The sequence below is a fragment of the Danio rerio genome, chromosome 17 (genome assembly GCF_049306965.1).
Source record: "Danio rerio strain Tuebingen ecotype United States chromosome 17, GRCz12tu, whole genome shotgun sequence".
NCBI lineage: Eukaryota > Metazoa > Chordata > Actinopteri > Cypriniformes > Danionidae > Danio > Danio rerio.
This window is the reverse complement of record NC_133192.1, coordinates 46,198,545-46,221,702: the sequence shown is the minus strand read 5'-3', so window position 1 is coordinate 46,221,702 and position 23,158 is coordinate 46,198,545. Positions and strand designations below refer to the sequence as shown.

The 23,158-nt window shown below is 35.1% G+C and overlaps 2 protein-coding genes across 3 annotated transcripts in view; one reads left to right on the top strand and one right to left on the bottom strand.

Moving 5' to 3' along the window:
• qpct (glutaminyl-peptide cyclotransferase) overlaps positions 1 to 6,491 on the bottom strand; it is a 30,971-nt gene extending 24,480 nt beyond the window's left edge. Inside the window, exons 1-3 of the mRNA XM_009293242.5 lie at positions 6,352 to 6,491; positions 2,062 to 2,208; positions 1,038 to 1,319 (exon numbers count right to left, since the gene is read on the bottom strand). Of these exons, the coding sequence (XP_009291517.2) occupies positions 1,038 to 1,319; positions 2,062 to 2,208; positions 6,352 to 6,447 (525 nt within the window). The 5' untranslated portion in view covers positions 6,448 to 6,491. The remainder of the gene's footprint in view (positions 1 to 1,037; positions 1,320 to 2,061; positions 2,209 to 6,351) is intronic.
• Positions 6,492 to 7,112: 621 nt separating this feature from the next.
• mocs3 (molybdenum cofactor synthesis 3) overlaps positions 7,113 to 23,158 on the top strand; it is a 29,952-nt gene continuing 13,906 nt past the window's right edge. The window contains 6 exon segments of one of the 2 annotated variants that reach the window (NM_200127.1): positions 7,113 to 7,357; positions 9,681 to 9,813; positions 16,775 to 16,867; positions 17,425 to 17,545; positions 19,815 to 19,889; positions 19,991 to 20,108. In NM_200127.1, the coding sequence (NP_956421.1) occupies positions 7,265 to 7,357; positions 9,681 to 9,813; positions 16,775 to 16,867; positions 17,425 to 17,545; positions 19,815 to 19,889; positions 19,991 to 20,108 (633 nt within the window). In that variant the 5' untranslated portion in view covers positions 7,113 to 7,264. 2 annotated transcript variants of the gene reach the window in all.

Below are 23,158 nucleotides of genomic sequence, written 5' to 3'. Positions count from 1 at the left end.
ACATAAATTAGCATAAATTACTCTACTGAGCAAAACAAGTGAGTATACCGAGGGTATACAAAATTATTGATCCTCAGAAGTCATAATACTGAAACAGCACATGGAAAAAAGTAGGCATATGGAGTATAAGTGTGTATAACCCCAACTACACCACAGATTTATATATATATATATATATATATATATATATATATATATATATATATATATATATATATATATATATATATATACATACACAAATATATATATATATATATATATATATATATATATATATATATATATATATATACAACTGTAAAGGCTGTGACATGACTTTGTCATTATTATGTGGAACTGGCTAAATTCTTCAGTGATTTTGCTTAAACAGCTGTATATGTTGTGCACGAGCAAGGCAGAGGTCCTCCACTGCTTAATATAGCCATGTAGGATCTCAAATTTGAATTATGTTTGTTCTCCATGTAAAGCTAAGATTGCTTTTTGGCACACTGTGAACAGAACCGAAAGTCCTAAAGAGCTCAAAACTGGCCACTTTAAAGAGACCTTTGCAATTAATAATTTGGAACTGAATGTGAATGAATAATTTGGAATAATTTTACAACTGATGGACACTACCATGCGAACACATTTTAAAAAACACATGAATTTTATACTTGTACTTTGTTAAACTTTGGTTTTTACATTGTTCGAGCAAAATATAGTATCCAAATAAGTTTAAAATATTTTAAAAATGTTGAAAATAAAGGTTTAATAGAGAGTAATGGGAGTAAAACTTTTGAAGGGACTGGAGCATTGGGATGAGCCCTACCCAAAATTGAACGAAGTATTATGATTTCCAACTGAAAGAGAATATTGAGCTCATCTCATCTTTCACTTGATTATTAATGGTTCCGTGGCTAAGCATATTTCATACAAGCCATCAAACTGATGCCATAAGAGAAAAAATGTAAGCAAATGGTCAGATTTTTATTAAATAATAACCAAACAAACATTCAGTGAATTAATCACTTCAGTTTCTATGTAGACAGTCATACCTTCAGGGTCTTTAATTCATCATCTTGGGCTCTTGAAAGTTCCAGAATCATAGAGCATGGCACTGCAGAATCGATCGCCCCAAGAAACTCACGGCCATCCCATTGAGGTGGGTAGTATTTGGAGTCATAGTGGCAGGCCAGCACCAACTGACGTTTTGCAGTAGGGTTGAGAGTAGCAATAATGTTGGTGAAGGGAAGCTGCCCATAAGGAGTATTAGCATAGAAGGAGTCCTCAGTCACATCCCAGCCTGCTTTCAGCAAGCTTAGGGTCGATTTAATATGCTAAAGAGAGAGAGAAAAGCTAAGTCACTTACATACACAAATAGGGCTGCACAATGCTCACAATTTACAGATATTATTATTAGTAGAGTATATGTGCTACTTTATTGCAGAGAGGTGTAACAGATTAAATGTATGTGCAAAGCATTTCTGGGTTGCATCACATATAAAATGTTTATTATTATCTTATTATATTTATCCCAACCTCCACATTATGCATTCTTATGCTATTGGCTAGATTCACCCAAAAGTGAACCTATGGCCTCGGACCAGAGAATTGAATATAAAAACAAATGGTGGGAGACAAAAGAGGTAAATGATAAGAGCCAATGATGAGCTGTGATGCAGCTTCAAAAATTCATTTTAAACCGGAAGAACAAATTTGCTCGAAATAACATAAAAACAACCAATTTTCAAATTTTTTGTGAAATCTATGTGTCCTAATCGTGTTTATAGGAGCATGGAATATCATAGGATACTATTTATGACTGTCAATATCTCAGAAAATGTGTTTTGGTGTTTTGTGACCCTTTAAAGAGTGATTTAGATTTAGGTAGATCAGAAAATATATGCATTACCTCTTTATTTTGTATGATCATTTCATATCTACATTATTTTTTTAAAAAGGTGAAGCACAGCATTTCTATAGGAAGATGTTATATAGAAAGAAATATTATCAAACAACAATATCACATATCACATATTTTGCAGTATCGTGAGGCCCTACAAACAAACAAAGACTGACCTGCTGAACTTGTTGGCTTCCAGCTGAACCAGGATAACGCACAACAAGCATTGACTTCAGGTCCTTCTGCCACATTCGGTCCAGATCAGTATGAGCTACGATACTACTCAGTTCACTGGAGTTCAGAGTAGTTGCTTCATGTTTAAGCTGAAGAAAATGAGTATAAACATTTTTCATTCAACTCAACTCAACTCAACTCTCAACTCACTTTATTTCTATAGCACTTTCACAAATCACAATGGATTACCAAAGTGCTGTACATAAAATCAAATAAAAAAGCATGTAAAATATACATAAAACCAAAATACATAAACTCATATCACATGATTAAAAGCTAAAGAAAATAAGTGTGTTTTCAGTGACCTCTGAAAAGTCTCAAGTTTGAGCTGTTCTTAAAGAGAGTGGGAGATCGTTCCAAAGTCTTGGAGCTGCTACCGAGAAAGCTCTATCACCTCGACATTTTAAGCGTGATCTAGGAACTTGCAAATAAAGACGATCCATAGAGCGAAGAGATCTCACAGGTTGGTGCATAATAATTAGCTCAGAGATATACTCAGGGGCCAGGCCATGGAGGGATTTAAAAACATACAACAGAAATTTGTACTGAATTCTAAACTGGATTGGCAGCCAGTGTAGGGAAACAAGTACAGGTGTAATGTGCTCTCGTTTTTTTGTGCCTGTTAAAAGCCTGGCAGCTGCGTTCTGGACCAGCTGCAGTCGCGAGAGAGAGGCTTGACTCACACCCAGATGCAATGCGTTGCAATAGTCCAGACGAGAAGAAATAAAAGCATGAACAACTTTCTCCAAATCACTGAAAGAGAGGATAGACTTTAGCTTGGCAATATATCTAAAATAGAAAAAACAATTTTTGACAACCGCATTAATTTGCCGATCAAATTTTAGAGTCAAAGATGATACCAAGACTCTTTACTGAGGAATGTATTTTCCCAGGAAGCAATGACAGATTGCTATTAGAGTCTGAACCTTTTTGGCCAAAAACAATAATTTCGCACTTATCTTCATTCAGTTGGAGAAAATTATTTGCCAACCAACTCTTCACATCAGCCAAACAATTAAGCAAAGCCTGAAGGGAGAATTGATCCCTAGATTTTATAGGGAAGTAGATTTTAGAGTCATCAGCATATAGATGGTAATTTAAGCCATGCTTTTCAAAAATTTTTCCTAATGGAAGTAAGTAAAGGGAGAACAAAACAGGACCCATATTGAGCCTTGCGGTACCCCACAAATTAATTGCATGACAGATGAAGAGGAGTTGCCCAAACTGACAGATATAGTTCTATCCTTCAGATATTGAGATATTACATTCAGTAAATTAGCTTTTTTTCTAGAGATGCTGTTCATTGTAGTGGTACCTTTGTGTAGTTTTGATGTTGAGACTATAGGTTACATTGTAATGTTTAAGAGTGAAGGCTAAAATTAGAAGATCCTGAAGGTACTGTAAATATTCTGAAACCACAATTTCTATAACTATGGGTCATTTGCACTCAGTCTTGATGTTGATTTGAATCAGATGCCATTTTTAAAGTAATATAAGGCTAAGTAGATTGAAGAACCTAAGGTCAACTTTGCTTACAGTACAGCATTATACTACGACTCTTGAGTGTCCACTTAAAAATGCATACAAAAATGTCAAACATCTGTCTTTAAGTGTTGTCGGTTAAACACAGTCAGTTACAATGGAAGACTATAAACTACAGAAGTGTTTTGGGGAAACATTGTCATGGTAATTTTTTTTCATTAATTTTTCTTTTCTGCTCAGTGCCTTCATTAATCTGGGATCAACAAAGCCGAATGAACCGCCAACTTATCCAGCACATGTTCTATGCAGGGGGTGCCCTTCCAGCTGCAACCCATCACTGGGAAACATCCATACACACTCACTCACACACATACACTACAATTTAAACATATCCAATTCACCTATACCACATGTCTTTGCACTGTGGTGGAAACCGGAGCAACCGGAAAAAAAACCCACGCGAACACAGGAAGAACACGCAAACTCCACACAGAAATGCCAACTGACCCAGCTGTGAGGCAAACGTCCTACTCACTGTGCCACCACGTCACCTCATGTTAACATAATTCTGATAGTTGATTATAAACCATGAAATCTCAACCTCTTGAATGAAAATGAATAAAACATTATGTACTTATATGTACCTATAACAGGCATAGTAAACACAACTCTAAACTTTTCCCAAATCTGTATGAGTTGCTTTCTTCTGTTGAACACAAAACAAGTTTTAAAAAATGTGGAAACCTGTAACCTGATTTCCATTGTAAAAATACACCAAAAAAAAAAAAAAAAAAAAAGTAAGCCAATGCTGCTGCTTCCAAACAATCTTCAATATAAAATGCTGTGTTTAACAGAAGAAAACTTGTGGCGGGTGAATGATGAATGTTTTTTTTTTTCAAAAGGGGCAGTCCGGGCAAAAAAATAGATAACATTAATTTGGTAATAATAGTGGCACAGAGTAGTTCAGTAGTTAGCTCACTGGTTGAGTCCAGGCTGGGCCAGGAAGCAATTCTGTGCGAATTTGCATGCTCTCCCCATGTTTGCATGGTTTTCCTTCTTGTGTGTCAATTAACTTTTTTAAAGTTAAGTTACAGTCCAGGTAATACATTTAGATTATTATAATTTATATTATTATAATAACTGTAGTTCTCAGAATGGAAAAGATTAGTTTGTCGGTTGAATACATCAAATCATTCTATTAATTAAAACAACTTGACACTTATGATTTTAAATACAATTAAAATGTATTCCTTTAAATTAATCTGTTATCTTCTTTATTAATGATGAATCATATTGTGATGCTTTTACTCGTAATGATTCACAATGAGGCTGAAATTTAGCATAATAGAATTACAAAATATGTAGACTTATTCTGTGACAGCTGTGGCAGTCAGAAAAACATGATTATACTCTAAATGCTGCAAGCAAACTACTAGTATGGGCTTGCTTGTAGGGAAATTATACACTGCATATGCCTAGAAGGATAATTATGTGTTCAAGCTTCACTTTACATGGCAACAGAAGGTTTCTGAAATGCCATTAAATAGAGGGAAACCAAGCTGAAGGAACTTCACAGAGGAGATAACATAGTCAAAAAGCTTTTGATTGTATTATCTTTTCTGAATAATGATATATTAACAGAAGCCACATAATCAAACTACATCTGTTTTCAACATGATATTGATCTTGTGTTGACAACTACATGTGATTTTGTTTAGCTTCAAAGTCCAAACATTTGTGTGCTGTGATTATTGATTCAGCATATGTTATTTATAGGGATGAAAAATAAGCCCAAATGAACCCAAATTTACTCAGTGTTTACTCACTCTCAATTGGTTGTAAACCATTTTGGGTAAACTATCCCTTTAATGAATGTAACTTTAATTAAAAACACAGCAAATAAAGACATCTGACAGACTAGATGTTTTAAACAATGTGTAGTCAGTTGATGAACAACATTTATTTTTAAGATTCAAAATATGCATCAAGTTGCAAACAACATTGAAACAAACAATGCATAACTGTATTATAAATGTATATTTTTCTACAGTCTAATTTGAGATTTTTAGTTTTATTATCACATGCTTCCTGAAAATATTAATGAAACAGTATAGCATAATAAATACAGTATACCACTGACTACAGATTGAAAACATTTTAAATAGGATTTGACAATCCATAAATATTAACATCCTCTGGTGAATCAATGATAGGGCTCCTGCTCCCATAGCAACCAGACAATTGAAAGACAGCCTGAGCAACATGAACTGAAGTCTAATGATGCAAAAGACCAGTTTAAGCCTACCTGTAAAGCCATGAAGCTAAGTAAACTCGCAATTTAAGCAATCAATAGCAATTTAAGTAATGAGTTCCACACTTTTAATGAATATTTAAAATAAAAAGATAACAAACAAATAAATAAATACATGAATGAATGAATGGATATGCGATTGAAACAATACACTTCATTATATATTGCTATATATTATGCATTAAAACAGACACATCCCTCATGGAATTCTTAAGAAATGTAAAGACATTCACAAGAAAAATAAAGAAAAATATTTCAATTATGACTAAAAATAGGCAGTTATACAATTCTAACGGCGGTTCATTCCGCTGTGGCGACCCCTGATAAATAAGGGACTATAAGCCGAAGGAATAAATGAATGAATGGAAATTATACTGTTGCTCATAAAAAAGCTTATAAATAGTACAAAAGCAAGCATAAGCAGTGTAAAGGGTAGTACCTTTTTCTCCTGCCAAGGAATAGTATCGCAGCTCGTCAGTGTTGTCAAGATGCCAATAAGAGCCAACAACCTCGAACTAAAGCTCATTTCTGCCATCTCCTCCTCCGCTCTGTCCGCACGACGGTCTCCTGTCGCAAGACAACTCACACGATCATGTGAGAGACCAATTTTCTAATCTTACTACGGCGAAGGGACCCATAATGATTATTAATTTCGGTCTGTGACGCTCGGCAAACTGATTTGTGGGAGCTCCGCAGCTGGCTTGACTCATGAATATTAACTATTAAACAGGACAGGAACGTTACCGTGTTACGTCAACGAGGCTTATTCATGAGTAAATAGAAACAAAAATATTCATGAGTAAATAGAAACAAATTCGAAACAAAGAGCCAGCTGTTAGCTGGCAAGAGATTTTTACCTTAAAAAATATTTAAAAAATTATTATATAATCTGCAAACACACACACAAAAAAAAAAAAACACACACAAGTTACAGCTTTTAATAATAACGCCAGCCATGGCCATATAATATCATTTTTTTTTACTCAAATCGATGAGTATTTCGCCTTAAAAAATACACAGAGCAGCATTTACTCAATAATACTATTATTTGATTTGTGTTTCGATATCTTTAATATTTCAGGTTACTGGGTACTTTAATAATCAACAGTATTTTTAAAATAATAATAAAAAAACATTGAGTATGTATTACCTCTTGGTGGCGCGCGTCTTAAAAGTGGTTCTGTTGTAGTCACGTAATGCGTGCTCGACACGTGGGCGCACACACGTTGAAATCAGGAAGTCTGCTGCAGTGTGATTTCCAGTTGTGCAGTGTTTTCTTGTCCCTACACTCATAGTTCTAGGCGTTATTGTATCATACGTTTAATAATTTGATATCGAGGTAATTGTTCGTTATGGATGATACAATTGTAAGTTTGAAATCACAGCTGTTGGAAAGAGAGCGAGAGGTTGCAACTTTAAAGAAGAAACTTGATCAAATTGAAAAGGTCTGCAGTCTAAATTACGTTCATTTATTTATTATTATATTTTTAAATATTTATGTAATATAATAACATTACATTAAATCACATTTTAGTCTGTGTTCTTTTAGACGTCTGTTTTGTGATTCAAAAATGAAATACTAAAGGGTTAGTAAACCCTAAATAATAATAATAAAAAAAAAATATTAATTGCTCACCCTCATTTCTTTTCAAAGATGTTTTAGATAAAATCCGAGAGATTCCTTATTCTCTATAAACAGCATTGTGGCAAAGGGAATTTTATATTCACTGTTTCAGACTTTCTGCTTAATATAACTTAAGGAATGTAATTTTTGCCAATTTTAAATAGGGAAATCATAGAAGCAGCCAGCGACTATCAAAGTACAACATTGTTCACTTTCAATACAAAGAGCCTAATGTTTTAAGGTCATACTTGCACGCAATTTTACTCAAATCCAATATTCAAAGTAGTGTCAGAAGTTACTGTTCAAAAATTAACATAATGTACGAATATAAAACCAACTTTACCTCAAAATAGACAGTAATTGTCCCAAGATGCCCAAAGGAAAAAGAAAATCCTCAAAATAAAGTTGAATAGAGTCATATATATATATTTTTTTATGTGTGCATCAAAGTATACTCATAGCTTGATAATATTCCAATTGAGCCACTTAAGTCTTATGGACATTGATCAACTCAGGAAACTTGTTGTTTATAGAGGATGAGATAGCTCTCAGTTTTTATCTAAAATATACAAATTTGAATAAATTAAAACAAATTTAAATTTGTGAATAATTAATAACATAATATAACTTTTTCAGTGAAATAACTTTTAAAAATGCTGTTTTTTACTCTCATCTTCAATACTGCTATTAATATTTACATGAAAAAAGTTTAAAAGAATAGATTATAGGACAGCTCAAAAAAGGTCTAGAAATGTTCAAAGCTGAAAACTTTTAATGGGTATTAGAATTAAAGGATATAAGCTGGGAATTTCCTCATAATTTATATAGCTTATAACACGGAATGTAATTGTATATAGTTAGAATAAATCTTTTATTAAAAAATGTATATATATATATATATATATATATATATATATATATATATATATATATATATATATATATATATATATATATATATATTTTTTTTTTTTTTTTTTCTTGTTGTACCTGTTGTTTTTCAAATGTTCCTCCATATTTAGTTCCCTAAATAAAGCCTTTGTCCATCCTGTCACCTTGTTTTCCAGTCATGTTCAACTTTTATGAAAATAAACAAACTATTTATAACCTCCGCAAAAAAAAATAAATAAATAAAAATAAATCTTGTAGTATAAATTGTGTTATAAAACAACCATATTTAATCATCATAACATATGATCAAAGAAATGGGTTTCCCTTAGCAAAGTGTAGCCATATTTCTGCATTTGACTCATTTGACTGCATTCAAGTACAGTAGGTTTTAAAAGTACTTTAGTAGATACAGTTAATCCAGAAATTAATACCCCTACGGTATAAATAATTTCAGGCTTGACTGTACATTTTTTAAATGGTTATAAAGTTCAAGTAGCAATTAACAAAATGCGTTCATACTCTAGCTAGCCAACCGGTAAATTAGAAATGCTAATTCTAAGCTAGCTAAAGCTATGATGATTCAAGCCAATTTTTTGTTATCATACAGCAGTGCAGTACTTGTCAAAAGTGTGGACACATTACCATTTTTTATATTTGTAAAGAAGTCTGCAGAAGGGCATAGAACATATGCCGGAATAGTTGGTGTTTCATTCTGTAGTGGCAACCCCTGATAAATTAGGGGCTTAGCGAAAGAAAATTAATGAATGAATATTTCAGAATATTACTGTTTCATTTTTGTCATTCTTGATGGATTTTAAAGATGAGTATAAGAGGTTTATTTAAAAAACGGTATGTGTCCAAATGGTATCGTGAGTATACTAGGTAAAAGTGTGTTATAGCACTGCATTTGCTTATTTGAAAATTATGTTTACTATTCCAAAATAGTTGAATTGTTTCAACTATGTTTTATTGGCATAAGTGTTGCATTGCAAATAACTATGAAAAGGCGACAGCACCCAAAGCTCCAAAATTATTAAATTTGTCAAAAAAAATCTATATCATAAAATGTTGTATTGCACATCATAAGTGTTTTTTTGCATGGTATTTGTATGACATTACATCTTTATGAATAGAAATGCACCAGTCTCAATGGATGCTACAGATGATTATGGTCATAAACAGAAGACCTTTTATAAAAATGAGCACTTTTTTGTCTGAAAAGTGAAAGTGTACTTTGTTTCCTTTTTTTGCAGGGAAACTCAACATTACCAGAGTTACAGGAGAAAGTAACTAGTCTTTCACCACTGAGATTAAACACATCGCTGAACAATGATGACATCATGAGATACAGCAGGCAGCTTCTCCTGCCAGAACTGGGTGTTAAAGGTTAAACACTTAAACACTGGCTTTAAATTGCTCGTATTTTGCACTTTTTTACAAAATGTAAAATGAGTCTTTGGTGTTTCCTCTCCAGCATGTTTCTGTAAAGTTGTCTGTTGAAAATGTCAATTCGTAGGTCAGAGGGAATTTTAGCTGTTTTGTGCCTGTGCTTTTAAATGCAAATGATCTGGTTCTGTTCAGAAGAATTCTCAGCATCAAATGTCAGATAAACACAGCACAATGACAGACAGCAACTCAGACATTGATGAAGCAAGGACCCAGTCACTTATACCAAAGTTATGATTGAACCAGGAAGTTTCCAAACAGTTATTTTATATAGGTGATGTAGAGTGTCTTGAGCCTTTCAGCAATGATGATTGAGCCACACACAAATGCTGTTCACTGTGTGCTATTAAGATACACACTTATAATGTGTTTTGCTGTTTTTGCACATGTGCTCATGGAACATGTGAAAGGACCACCATACAATTAACCAAGCCTATATTTTGTAATGATATGGAACAAAATCAATGCCAAAAGTCTTGAATTAAAAAGCTTGTTAAATAGCACAAACTGAAAAAAATAATACACCGTATTAACAAGTTCTTGCATTTTAATGACTTGAATTCCAGGGTTTGTATTTTTAGGTCCTGAAATTTAACATAGCTGTTTATTTAAGCTGTGAATATTTCAATGAAAAATATTTCAAACACGTTTTCATACTTAAAACTTCAACAATTCATATTCAATTTTCAGATTTCACTTACAAAATATTCAATACACTTTAAAATACGATGTATAATATTCAAAGGGTAATTTCAGTTAATTTTATTTCAGTTCAAATATTCGCTTCCATAAATTCAGTGGTTCAAATTCGACTGTTAAAATTCAACATTACATCCGGGAACTGCAGGAGAAGCAATAGATTGCAGATTGAAGATCGCCAGTTGCTCTAGCTTTCACCAGCAGGTAGAGATGGAATAATGTAAGATTTTTACCCCCGTAAACAGGTGAGAAAAAAGCTAATAAAGGCACAAAAGTAGAATTTAATATTAATAGCAATGCCTTGGACATTATAAATAATAAAAAGTATGAGTAAAATGATTAAATGAGGTTTTAGTCATCTATATTTGCCCTTATGTAACGGAAGCCAGCTGGTGATCGCGTAAATCTCACTCCTCGGATCCAGCGACAGACGTTGTTCTGCAATCTTTAGCATCCTCGGAGCATTTGACTCCCATACCGGCTCGCTCCCTGCTCGGACCGGTGCGGTTACTTGCACATAAACCGTCTTTTGATGAATATGATGTTACACATTCTCTATCTTTATTAACTCATTCTTCCATAGACGTGAAGTATTATATTGACAGCTAAAGAATATAAACGTAAGAAAAACAGGAGAGGAAATATTATAATAATAATACAAAATAGGTAAACATTGCCAGGGCTAAGAACAATAACGAACAAAGATATTCAAAACCAGAGAGATTTTATGAGTATGTCACACAAAACAGTTTACTTGGAACTGGTAAACAGAGAGTTCAGGTATGATTTAAGGTTGGTTATGGATGGGATGTGTAATTTAAAATAATTTAACATAACATGCGAATGCATTAAAGGAGCGTCTTCAGTTATTATTTAAACGCAGCTATGTCAGGATTGGGATAGGTTATATAATTTCATTATTTAAATTGTTATTATGATTGTTAATATTATTATTTTATGACATTTATTTGGGCTATTGCGCTTAAATAAGTCATCCGTGATTCTAAATTAATATTTCTATTTATCCTTTTTAGCTATCACTTTGCTATCGTCTTTCTCTTCTTTTTTCAAATTTTTGGGATTCTGCCACGGTTAAACGTTTGCAAAATGTCTTTCGTTTGTCCAGAATAATTGTTCTTCCTCTAAAATAGAGACTCAGCGGAAGGAAAATGAATGAATTGATAAATGAATTAAATGATTGACGTTTTTATGCCTGTGCTCGCGGCCAATCGTTCGCAACAAAATCGAACGATTGGCCGCGAGCTCCGGTGGCCAGTCAGAGCCAGCGCCCCACAGCAAACTGATTAAGAGATGCTGGATGGCTGCCAATATATGATAGGGTTTCTTCCGAAGTTTCAGATGATATCTGGGCTTGTGCATAATAATATAAAGTGAAAGTGAAAGTCATGACATTTGGCCAAGCATAAGAATAGCCTACAAGAGTGTTTCCATTATCATATTAATCATGATATGTCATGCTTGGGCTTATATGAATAACACCTCGCTGTTTACCATTTCCGAAAGTGGAGCTGACATCGGCGCAAAATGTTGCTTGTATAATTGTAAAAAGAGTGATGAATATAAATGGCTTTCTTTTATCTGTCATTTCTGATAATATAATTAATTTAACTAGTGTGAGCTTATGAGTATCCAACACTCATTTAGCAAAAATGCATCCAGAATCCTAAACCATTAACTTTAAGCAAAAATTATGATTTTATAGACTACTGATTTTTTTTTAAAACGAAAAAAAAAAGAAACTATTAGCTACCCTAGCAATTGTTTATTTAAATATGATCATCTCAAAATATAAATTAAAAACATAATGGTTTGACTTTGTGAAATCATAAAACACACTTGCAGAATAGAGTTTATTAAATAAATGAGCAAATACATTCTTTCCAGTAGATGGCGATTAAAGCTCAGTAATAACCCCATGATGATGAACACTGAGCTGCTTTGCAGGAACCCCTCAACCATGCATGTCAAACCACGCATTCTAAACATTAATCTTATGAAACTAGCTGAAGTGACAACTATATTAAATTTAAACCAGTTTAATTAAGTTTATATGTTTAATAACTGCAAAAAAGATCAACATTGCTAATCATAAAATACAAGGTCGCTGAAACGTTATTAGACTACAATAAAAACTGTTTTTAATTACGGTTTTCTCATTTAAAACTGAAAACAAATTAAAGTCAGTTATAACTGCCTATTATCAAACCACAGGCAACTCATTTTATTACTTATCATTGGCTGCGACATTGCCACTTTTGCGTTAATAGGCTACCTTTTTGTCGCCTATGGGCTACATAACAATAAAACAGTAATGTGGATAAACTAAGACATTTTGCAAATGTTTAACCCTGGCAGAACCCCAAAAATTAGAAAAAAGAAGAGAAAGACAGGCATATATAACCTGACATAGCTGCGTTTAAACAGCACAAACATTACTCCTTATAGTAGTTATGCCATATTAGACGGTTCTGTATGAATAACTGAAGACGCTCCTTTAATGCATTCGCATGTTATGTTAAATTATTTTAAATTACACATCCCATCCATAACCAACCTTAAATCATACCTGAGCTCTCTGTTTACCAGTTCCAAGTAAACTGTTTTGTGTGACATTCTCATAAAATCTCTCTGGTTTTGAATATCTTTGTTTGGAATTGTTCTTAGCCCTGGCAATGTTTATCTATTTTGTATTATTATTATAATATTTCCTCTCCTGTTTCTCTTACGTTTATTTTCTTTAGCTGTCAATATAATACTTCATGTCTATGGAAGAATGAGTTAATAAAGATAGAGAATGTGTAACATCATATTCATCAAAAGACGGTTTATGTGCAAGTAACTGCACCGGTCCGAGCAGGGAGCGAGCCGGCATGGGAGTCAAATACTCCGAGAATGCTAAAGATTGCAAAACAACGTCTGTCGCTAGATCCGAGGAGTGAGATTTACGCGATCACCAGCTGGCTTCCGTTACATAAGGGCAAATATAGATGACTAAAACCTCATTTAATCATTTTACTCATACTTTTTATTATTTATAATGTCCAAGGCATTGCTATTTATATTGAATTCTATTTTTTTTGCCTTTATTAGCTTTTTTCTCACCTGTTTACTGGGTTAAAAAATCTTACATTATTCCATCTCTACCTGCTGGTGAAAGCTAGAGCAGCTGGCGTTCTTCAATCTGCAATCTATTGCTTCTCCTGCAGTTCCCGGATGTAATGTTGAATTTTAACAGTCGAATTTGAACCACTGAATTTATGGAAGCGAATATTTGAACTGAAATAAAATGAACTGAAATTACCCTTTGAAAATTATACATCGTATTTTAAAGGGTATTGAATATTTTGTAAGTGAAATCTGAAAATTGAATATGAATTGTTGAAGTTTTAAGTATGAAAACGTGTTTGAAATATTTTTCATTGAAATATTCACAGCTTAAATAAACAGCTATGTTAAATTTCAGGACCTAAAAATACAAACCCTGGAATTCAAGTCATTAAAATGCAAGAACTTGTTAATAAGGTGTATTATTTTTTTCAGTTTGTGCTATTCAACAAGCTTTTTAATTCAAGACTTTTGGCATTGATTTTGTTCCATATAATGATATCTATTATAGCTACTGTCCAAAAAAACATGATTTAACTTCCCCAACTGGGACTTCACTATGCTGACTGACACTGGTGCTATGCGGCTGTGGTAATTCGAGTGATTATGATTTGCATAGCAATTTACTTGATTTGTATGAGAGTTAGATCAAAATTTGGTAAAAAATGCAAGTGTACCAATTTTAATAAAATAGGTAATACGCACATGTCAAAAGTGGGCCAGTTTAACTGCAGTGCTACATCATGGTAAGCTTGGCCTTAAAATTGCTGGGCTTTGGATTCTGATTTAATTTTAGACTGTTAAAAAAGACTTGATGTGTTTATACAACTCTATGGCTGTGTACACAATGTTCCTACACACATTTCTGTCCAAATAGCTTTAAAAAGTTGATCTTGCGTGATCAGTGCCCTTTAAAAGTGCACTAAACAATTTCTTTTTTGTTGTTATTTGTTAAAACTAGTGTTGTCATTATACAGAATTTCGGTACCAATCAGTACTGAAATTTTAAAAACGTCCATTTCCGGCTTACTTTTAAAGTGCCACGAAATCCCCCTGTTTTAGCGAGGTGTTTTTACACCTCTAGTTTGGAAAAAGGCAGTAAAGTGGGTGTTTCCAGCTCTGTTTAGGTGGGGGTGTCGTGAGGGAAAGAGGGAAGGTGCATAAACATTTGCATAAAACATTGCACAGAGGCAAAACAAACACACAAACGCAGATGAGTAAGGCAGTGACTGCATTTACATGTACATCAGTAATCAAATTATTTGCCAAATTATTAAATGGTGGACTTTAACTGCAGTTTGGCACTTTCATTCAGGGACATTTCATGCATGGCCCCTGTGACAAACGAGATATTTGATTCAAGGAACTGCTGGAAGAGTTTAATTTTAATGTAATGTTTGATACCACACAGCGAATGGGAGAATTTCTCTGTAACTTAGATGCACTCGCTAGGTAGCGTCAGAAAGTCGTGTGTGTATAGATATTCCTGTCACACAATGCAACAAAAATCCTACACGATGGTAATAGTTTGATTAAGGTGTTTACATGTTTACACTCGGAGAGTAGCATTTACAGTGTATCTTTCAGTCCATAATGTTTTAGTGTATTAACGTACTGTAAACCTAACTTAGAAATAATTTTGACTAAAGTATGTCTTTAAACACTGAAAGAGTACTGAGGATGATATGAGCTAACTCTACCATCTGAATAAATAAAGACCACTGATTGCTTACTTATCAAATATGTAGAGACAGGAAAATAAACATCAACTGGAACTGCGTCTTTTTTTAAAAGACGTGTGGCAAATCCAGATTTCATTTCCAGATGCGAAAAGCTCTCGGGTAAAAAATGTTCCTTACAAAGTTATTTCTGCCATGTCGTGTGCACTGTAATCCACACGTGAGTCCAGCTGCGCTCTCATAGTGGGAAATAAAATCAAAACCTTCGTTGCAGCAAATTTATAAACGCAACACTTGATGAGCCAAGCAATTCTTCTTTTTCCACTGGTTTTGGCAACACAATGTGTCGTCTCTCTTCTGTCTGAACACTGTAACAGGTAAAAACTGTCTTCAAAGCTATCATGCATATTAATAAAGTTGCACCGCACACACTCACTGATTGGTTTGAACCTAGTCTTTCTCATGAATTAATGCTGTACACTCAGAGACATCACGATGCACTCGCTAGTACAGACATCCAGTCTACACGCTGGATTACACACAAGGATCTAATCAGCGTGACCCAGCTTAAAAAAATTTGTTTCAAACCGGAAGAACGAATTTGCTTGAAATAACGCAAAAAACACCAATTTTTACTTTTTTGTGAAATATATGTGTCCTAATATTGTTTACAGCAGCGTGGGACAAATATATGACTGTCAACAGTTCAAAAATGTGTTTTGGTGTTTCATGACCTTTTAAGCGTTGTTGAGTGCGTTCTGAAACATTGCTGATTTACCATTGTGTTCACATGCTCAACAAAAATGACTGTGATTGGCCGTGAAGCTCATTAGTTCACCACTGTAACACAGATACAGAGACACTTGAACAGTTTAAAGCCATGAAAATCTGTTGATCTATCAGTGGATTACTTGAATGTTAGCTCATAAACAAACCAGCTGATCTTTGCCGCTTTAAACAGCTCCAGCATCTGTATCTGTGTTTGCACTTAGTAAACAACGGTGATGACCTTCACGACCAATCACAGTCATTTCTGTTGAGCATGTGAACACAATGGTAAATCAGGGGTGTTTAAGAACGCGCTCAACAGCGTTTAAAAAGTGAGAGGCAAAGTGAAATGCGAATTTTTGAAATTCCAGTACCTATTGGTACCGAAATTCAGTATCGTGACTACACAAAAAAAAAACTGTTATATTTAAAGCACAAAAGAAACACACCCATAATCCAACAGGACGACACCCCGTTTTAATAGCTCCATCATCATGACTAGACACACTATTGGCTGCAAGTGTGTTTTGGGTGTCAGTCTGACACCGGTCTTGCACAAAAGCATTTAAAGTGCACTTTTAACCTTTATTCTGTATGTTTTTTCCTAACCTTTTTTATTTTCTCCACAGGGCAGATTGCAATTAGTAATATATCTGTTCTTGTTGTGGGATGTGGAGGATTAGGCTGTCCTCTTGCACAGTATCTTGCTGCAGCTGGAATAGGTAAAGTAGTTGGTAAACATAAAAGTATGTTTTACTGGTAGTCAGTGGCAGTAAAAAAGTATGTAGATAAATTATTCATAGTTCTTTTAACCTTTTAATTATCTTTTACATTTTAAATACTTTCATTTTTCATATTTTAAGATATTTGTCTGCTACTGTGCATCACGGTGTATGTAAAAAGCTCTGTATACACATTTTGGACCCGCATAGGTTCATATGCCAATCATAACATCATAAATAAAAAAATAAAAAATAAAAAAAAAACTGCGCTATTGACTTAAGACCAACTTTTCATTGATCAATGGCACAGCAACACAAACAATGTGCCTTAATCTACCTCCTTTTCAGACCTTTTTGTTCAATGGTAGTGTCTAACAATCAAATGATGCATTTAATAAAGATGTGATAGTAGTTCTGTTTAATTTAAAAGAAAAACATATAAAACTAGTTACAAAAAGGTTAACTGTCTAAATGCTTAAAATAGAAGCAATGCAGACTGAATCTGTGGTTTGTGATGCATACAGTGAAACAATTTGTCGTTGTTAATGTGTATTTAGGACGCTTGGGTTTGTTGGACTATGATGTGGTGGAACTGAGTAACCTGCACAGACAGGTGCTTCACACAGAACTTACTCAAGGTCAGCCAAAAGCATTGTCTGCCGCTCAGGCCATTAGCAGGTATTGTCTCACTCCCTCGTAAAATATTTTAAAAGGGATAGTTCACTCAATAAAAGAAAATACAGATAATTTACCCTCAGATCATCCAATATGTCTTCTGTAGAACCCTAAAAAAGATTTTTAGCTGAATCAATAGTCCTTTGTGATTCACTATAATAAAGTCAAAATGGGGGCCGCCATTTTAAACAGCGATGCGGTGCTGTGGTGGGAAGAAACCTGGAAGTACGGCATGAGTCACACAGGAATGTTCTGTAAGAGAAAGTGACACAAATTTATAATTTCACCACCTTCAGAGTGACCTGAAGGTCCGTTCTGAACAGAGGTCGCGTTAGACTTTGTCATTGTCCGTTATTTTGACGGAGAGTGTTGTAAAAATTCTGTCATAACCTACCTATTATTGACCGTCAATTAATTTGCATATTTTCTAATCGCTTTTTTCATTCATATTGGAATAATGAACTTGCACGAAGAGCATATAGGCTAAATTATTCATTTATTTATTTGACAAATGAACAAAAACTCATATCTGCCTTAATTCATATCTTCCTCCTGCGTCGACCTGAACTGGGTGCTTGCCTGTCCGTAATCAAATGCATCAAGAGAAACTGATGCAGAGGCAGTTGTCATTAAATTCTGTGCCTGCCTCGGAAAGTGGACTTTTCGTGACAGTTTTGTTGCCAGAAGCGTCCCGGACTCTACAGACCGTCTCGGGCCATAAGGTTAACAGGAATCAGGCCAGTGCTTTACAGCCGCATCACAAACGCATGTGCGGGAGCGAGCTATGAGCCATACTCGGTATGGTACCGATGCTGAGTCGTAGCCGGAGGCGCCGAAGGGCTTACTACCTGCTATCTGTGTAGCGCCTCTTCAGCCAGAGTTTTGTAGTTAGGAAACATTTCTCCTAAGGAAGTGATCAGAAGCTTGCTGGATTTTCTAATTGTGGGATTTCCCGGTCTTGCAAGCACTCGTTTCACCAGGAAAAAATACTGCAGCATGCGCTCCTTCAGCACCAGGGCCGTGGCTTCACCCCTCTGCGATCACCTTCAAATTTTTCCATCACTGCTGAAAAAAATCCGTCAATGACGGAAAATATTCGGCTAACGTGACCTCCGGTTCTAAATGGATAGTAAAAATAAAAAGGGATATTGGAGTTAAAGGAAATGGCACTACTTAGCTAACATTTTCTTTCCCAAACACACTATTTAGATGCCATTCATAAAACTCAAGTTAATTAACTATTTCACTATATTAGACTTGTCACGATACAAAATTTTGGTACTGAAATGTAAAAAAAAAAAAAACATCAATTTCCCATTAACATTTAAGGCACTGTTTATGGTGTTCTTAAAAAGCGCTGATTTGCCATTGTGTTCACATGCTCAACAGAAATGACTGTGATTGGCCGTGAAGGTCATCACAGTTCACCACACTTCACCGATGTTTACTGAGTGCAAACACAGACGAGCGATCCGCTGATCAATCGACTGATCTTCACGGCTTTAAAACGCTCCAATGTAGGTCTATGTGTGTTTTCATTTCATGAAGAGTGGTGAACTGATGATCACAGCCAATCACAGTAATTTCTGATGAGCACTGTTGAATAGAATGACAAATCAGCTGTGTTTATGAGTGCACTCAACGTCGCTTAAATGTTTGTGGGAAATGAAGGTTTTTAAAAATTCAGTACCGGTACAACTATATTACAGACAACACGGGGGTGTGCCATAGAGGACATTTAAGTGTTTTATCGCTCACCAGGATACATGGTCTGAAGCTAAGAAGCGTCCCCAAGGTGTTTACCTAGTGTGATGAATTGAAAAGTGTATTATTTGTAAAGCAATTGTGATGTTATTTAATGCATAATAAGCTTTTAACTGTTTAAATTAAGCTTAACTTAATCATGTTAAAGTGATGTTTACACCATTTCTGCATTTTGAAATCACAGCAACAGCTGGAGGTTTGTAGTCAACAGCATGTTGTTGCAATGTTTACAGTGCTGATCCTATACTTCCGGTTTTCTTTCCACCGCAGCCTCGCTTTCGTGTTTTAAAATCGCTGTCGTGTGAAATAAGCGTATTGACTTGAGTTAGACAAATCACCAAATGTTATATGAATCACCAAGGCCTACGGATTCAGCTACTGAAAAAAAATCAACATTTTTCATGGCCTGAGTATGACTAAATTAACTAAACTGCTATATATTTTTGGGTGAACTATCTCTTTAAGACACAGGTGAATAGATGAGAGTTGACTAGCTGTTCTCTTCCAGAATGAACTCCACTGTACAGTGTGTTCCCTATCACCTCCAGCTGTCCAGAGAGAATGCCATACAACTCATCCAACAGTATCCACTCTGGTTAATTGCTGATGAGTGTTAATTTACTTTCTACAGTTTTGTGTTTAGTGCAAGTTTGACTTCTTTGTCTCCTTGACTGTTCGTCTTATGTATGACATTGTGGCAGACTGTTCAGACAATGTTCCCACACGGTACCTCGTGAATGATGCCTGTGTTCTGACCAGCAGGCCTTTAGTGTCAGCAAGTGCCTTACGAATGGAAGGACAGGTGAGAGATCTCTTCATTATCTTTATCATAGCTGCAGCCAGCGAAATCTCTACTGGCTCTTGCAGGGTTCATTTAAAGTTGTAGATTTAATTTAAGGTCCTAGTAATTTTAAAGTGTCAGATGCTTTAAACACAGTGCAGCACTACTTTTTCATCCAGCGTGCAACCGACATTAGAATAACTAAAGGAGGCAGAAAGGGTGTCATTATTATGATGTATAGATACTGATTACAACAGAATTGTTTGTAACCATTACTGCACTTTACAGGTGAGTAAAGGCACGTGCCTTGAGCAACTGCACGTGTTGAAGTCGAATGAAGCATTGTGAACATGAACTGCTTGTTTTAAAGTTAGTTTTGTGGCTCTGAACTAAAAGCAATTCCAGAGTCCAAACATTGGTAATTTATTTATTATTAGCCTCCTGTGAAATTTCAATTCGTTTACAAATATTTTCCTAGGGATGTTTAATAGAGCGAAAACATTTTTCACGGTGAACTTACATTTAGCAGACACCCTTATGCAAAGTGACCTATTATACAAAGTGTTAACAGACAAAACAAAGAATAATTAGAAATCTCCTCCCCCCTCAGTGAGCTGCCCAAGGAGCAGTTGGGGATTTTGGTGCCTTGCTCAAGGGAAGTATTGATGTATCTCAAGTATGGTATTGAGGGAGGAGGAGAGTTCTGGTTATTCACTCCCCCCACAGTGTTTCCAGTTATAATTTTTTTCTGGTAAAAGTATTTTTCTTTTAATTTGACTAGAATAAAATCTGTTTATATATATATATATTTAAATTTATTTTGTGTGTATATAGTGTTTCACAGGAATAGTTAGGGTGTACCATTTTTATGCAGAGTGATCTTCAGTGTCTTCAGAATCAGCGATTCCCAAAATCAGATCAGATCGTGCAGTTCCTAAAGGTTGTCACAAGACTTGCTTTTGGACTTAAATATTTTCTTTTTATGTTTTTAAAGGTGCAGTGGGTGATCTGCCAAAATGCTATCCGTTAGCAAAATAGCTTTGAAAACACAGTCCCTTCTCCGCCATCCAAAGCCACACCTCCTAAAACATGAATGCGCACTATGAAGATGACAGTAGACAATTTACTAGATCATGTTATTAGAGACATTTAGAAAAACTTAGACAGTTAGACAACTTTATAATACTACAATTTCGAATAAAAATCTATAATTTCTAGCAAATTTCTTGATCATCTGCAAGAATGAACTGAAGTAAAAGTAATGCTCTATGGTGTGGTTAAGCTACTAATCGTCCTATGCTCCCGGGTAATTTGCAGTTAGGCAAAATGGGTTACAAAAATCTAGGGTTTTTTTTTAGGCACTGATGGTTTTATAAAACAAAATTGGGTGGGGCTTGTGGTGAAAGTGTGTGCGAGGTTGTCTCGCTTGAGATGGTTGCTACCCCAGCTTTCCTATAGGAGGAGAGTATCGATATGCAACAACTTGGTGGCCTCAATTCTTTGGCATATATTGAGGATTTTAGAGCGCCCCAAGTACCTGGTGGCAAGTATCCAAAAACAACTCATTTTTGACCAGACTTTTTCTGGTCAGGACAACACTGGCTGAGTGGCATCAGTTTTATACTTGCCTATCCAGGAAGGTGGACAAGGACTTGCGGATATTGGATCCAGAGTTGAAGCCTTTAGACTTCAGACGGCTTAGAGGTTGCTTTATAGGAAGGACGTGTGTTGGGTCGGAGTTGCCTGTGCACTCTTAAAGAAAGCTGGTAACATCTGGATCGTCACTTATTTTTAATGCACACTAACAAGCTGAATTTAACTGGTCTAAAAGCTTTTTACAGATCACTGCTGAGGAACATGGTCACAATTTAAGGTTTCAAGAGAACTTGGAAGTATACAGGGCCTCTGGTCGAGAGATGAACCACTCCTTTTTAATTCTGCTATGGACCTGATGGCCAATAGTTAAATGCTGGGCATGAGATCAGTTCGGGTGTCTGAGAGACTGTTGATTAAAATGCGGGAGAATTTTCCAATGGACATTAAGATTGACTTCGTAGGAGGACGCTTCTGTCCAGAGTTGATTCTTTCAGCAGATACAGGGGAATGGCAGGAGACAAGAGTACTTCTCTCTTTTAGAACACCTTAGCCAAGTATTTTTGAAGATGCAGGGGAAAAAACTCTGAATACTCTTTGTGTAAAAGTAGTGCATTTCCACATGCTTGAAAGCCTGACGAAATCAAAGTGCCTGACTCTTTTTGGACCAGATTCCTCCCACACAAGTTGCTGGAGGACCCTGTACAAACCTCCCTTTGAAAAAAGGTCTGGAGACCTTCAGTGGAGGATAGTGCATGGTATAATAGCCACAAACAGACACAGAGCACACATTGATCCACAGGTGAGGGAAGGGTGTCCTTTTTGCAATGTGGATTTACTTATTTTTAAATTGCTCTAGATCAGGGGTGCTCAATCCTATTCCTGGAGATCTACCTTCCTGCAGATTTCAGTTGCTACCCATATCAAACACACCTGAACAAATTAATTAGGACCTGAACACCACGTGCTAATTACAGGCAGGTCTGTGTGATATGGGTAGCAACTGAAATCTGCAGGAAGGTAGATCTCCAGAAACAGGATTGAGCACCCCTGCTCTGCATTACAAATGTTCTTTTATCAACTAAATGGATACTGTCAAATGTTGGTAGATGTTTTTATGCACAGTCTTTTTATTTATGGGCCTAAGTACAACAGAAACAAGATACAAGTCTATATTTTATGAAATATTATTTTTGGAAAAGCAAAATTGGCTATTTGGCTGTCACAGAAAAGGAAACTGACAGGTCTGGGTTTGACTGATGTTTTTTTTGGGGGGTGGGGGGGACTTATTAAATGACATATTAATATAGAATATGCATATTATAAGTTTGTTAAGTGGACACTTTTAGATCTAAATGGTGTATTAATCAATGCCTGTGGAAGTTGGTAAAAATTATTGTTTAGAAATACTTGTTGGATTGATGAATGATTGAGTTAACCAGCTCTTATATATATATTTATTTTCCTTTTTTTTATCC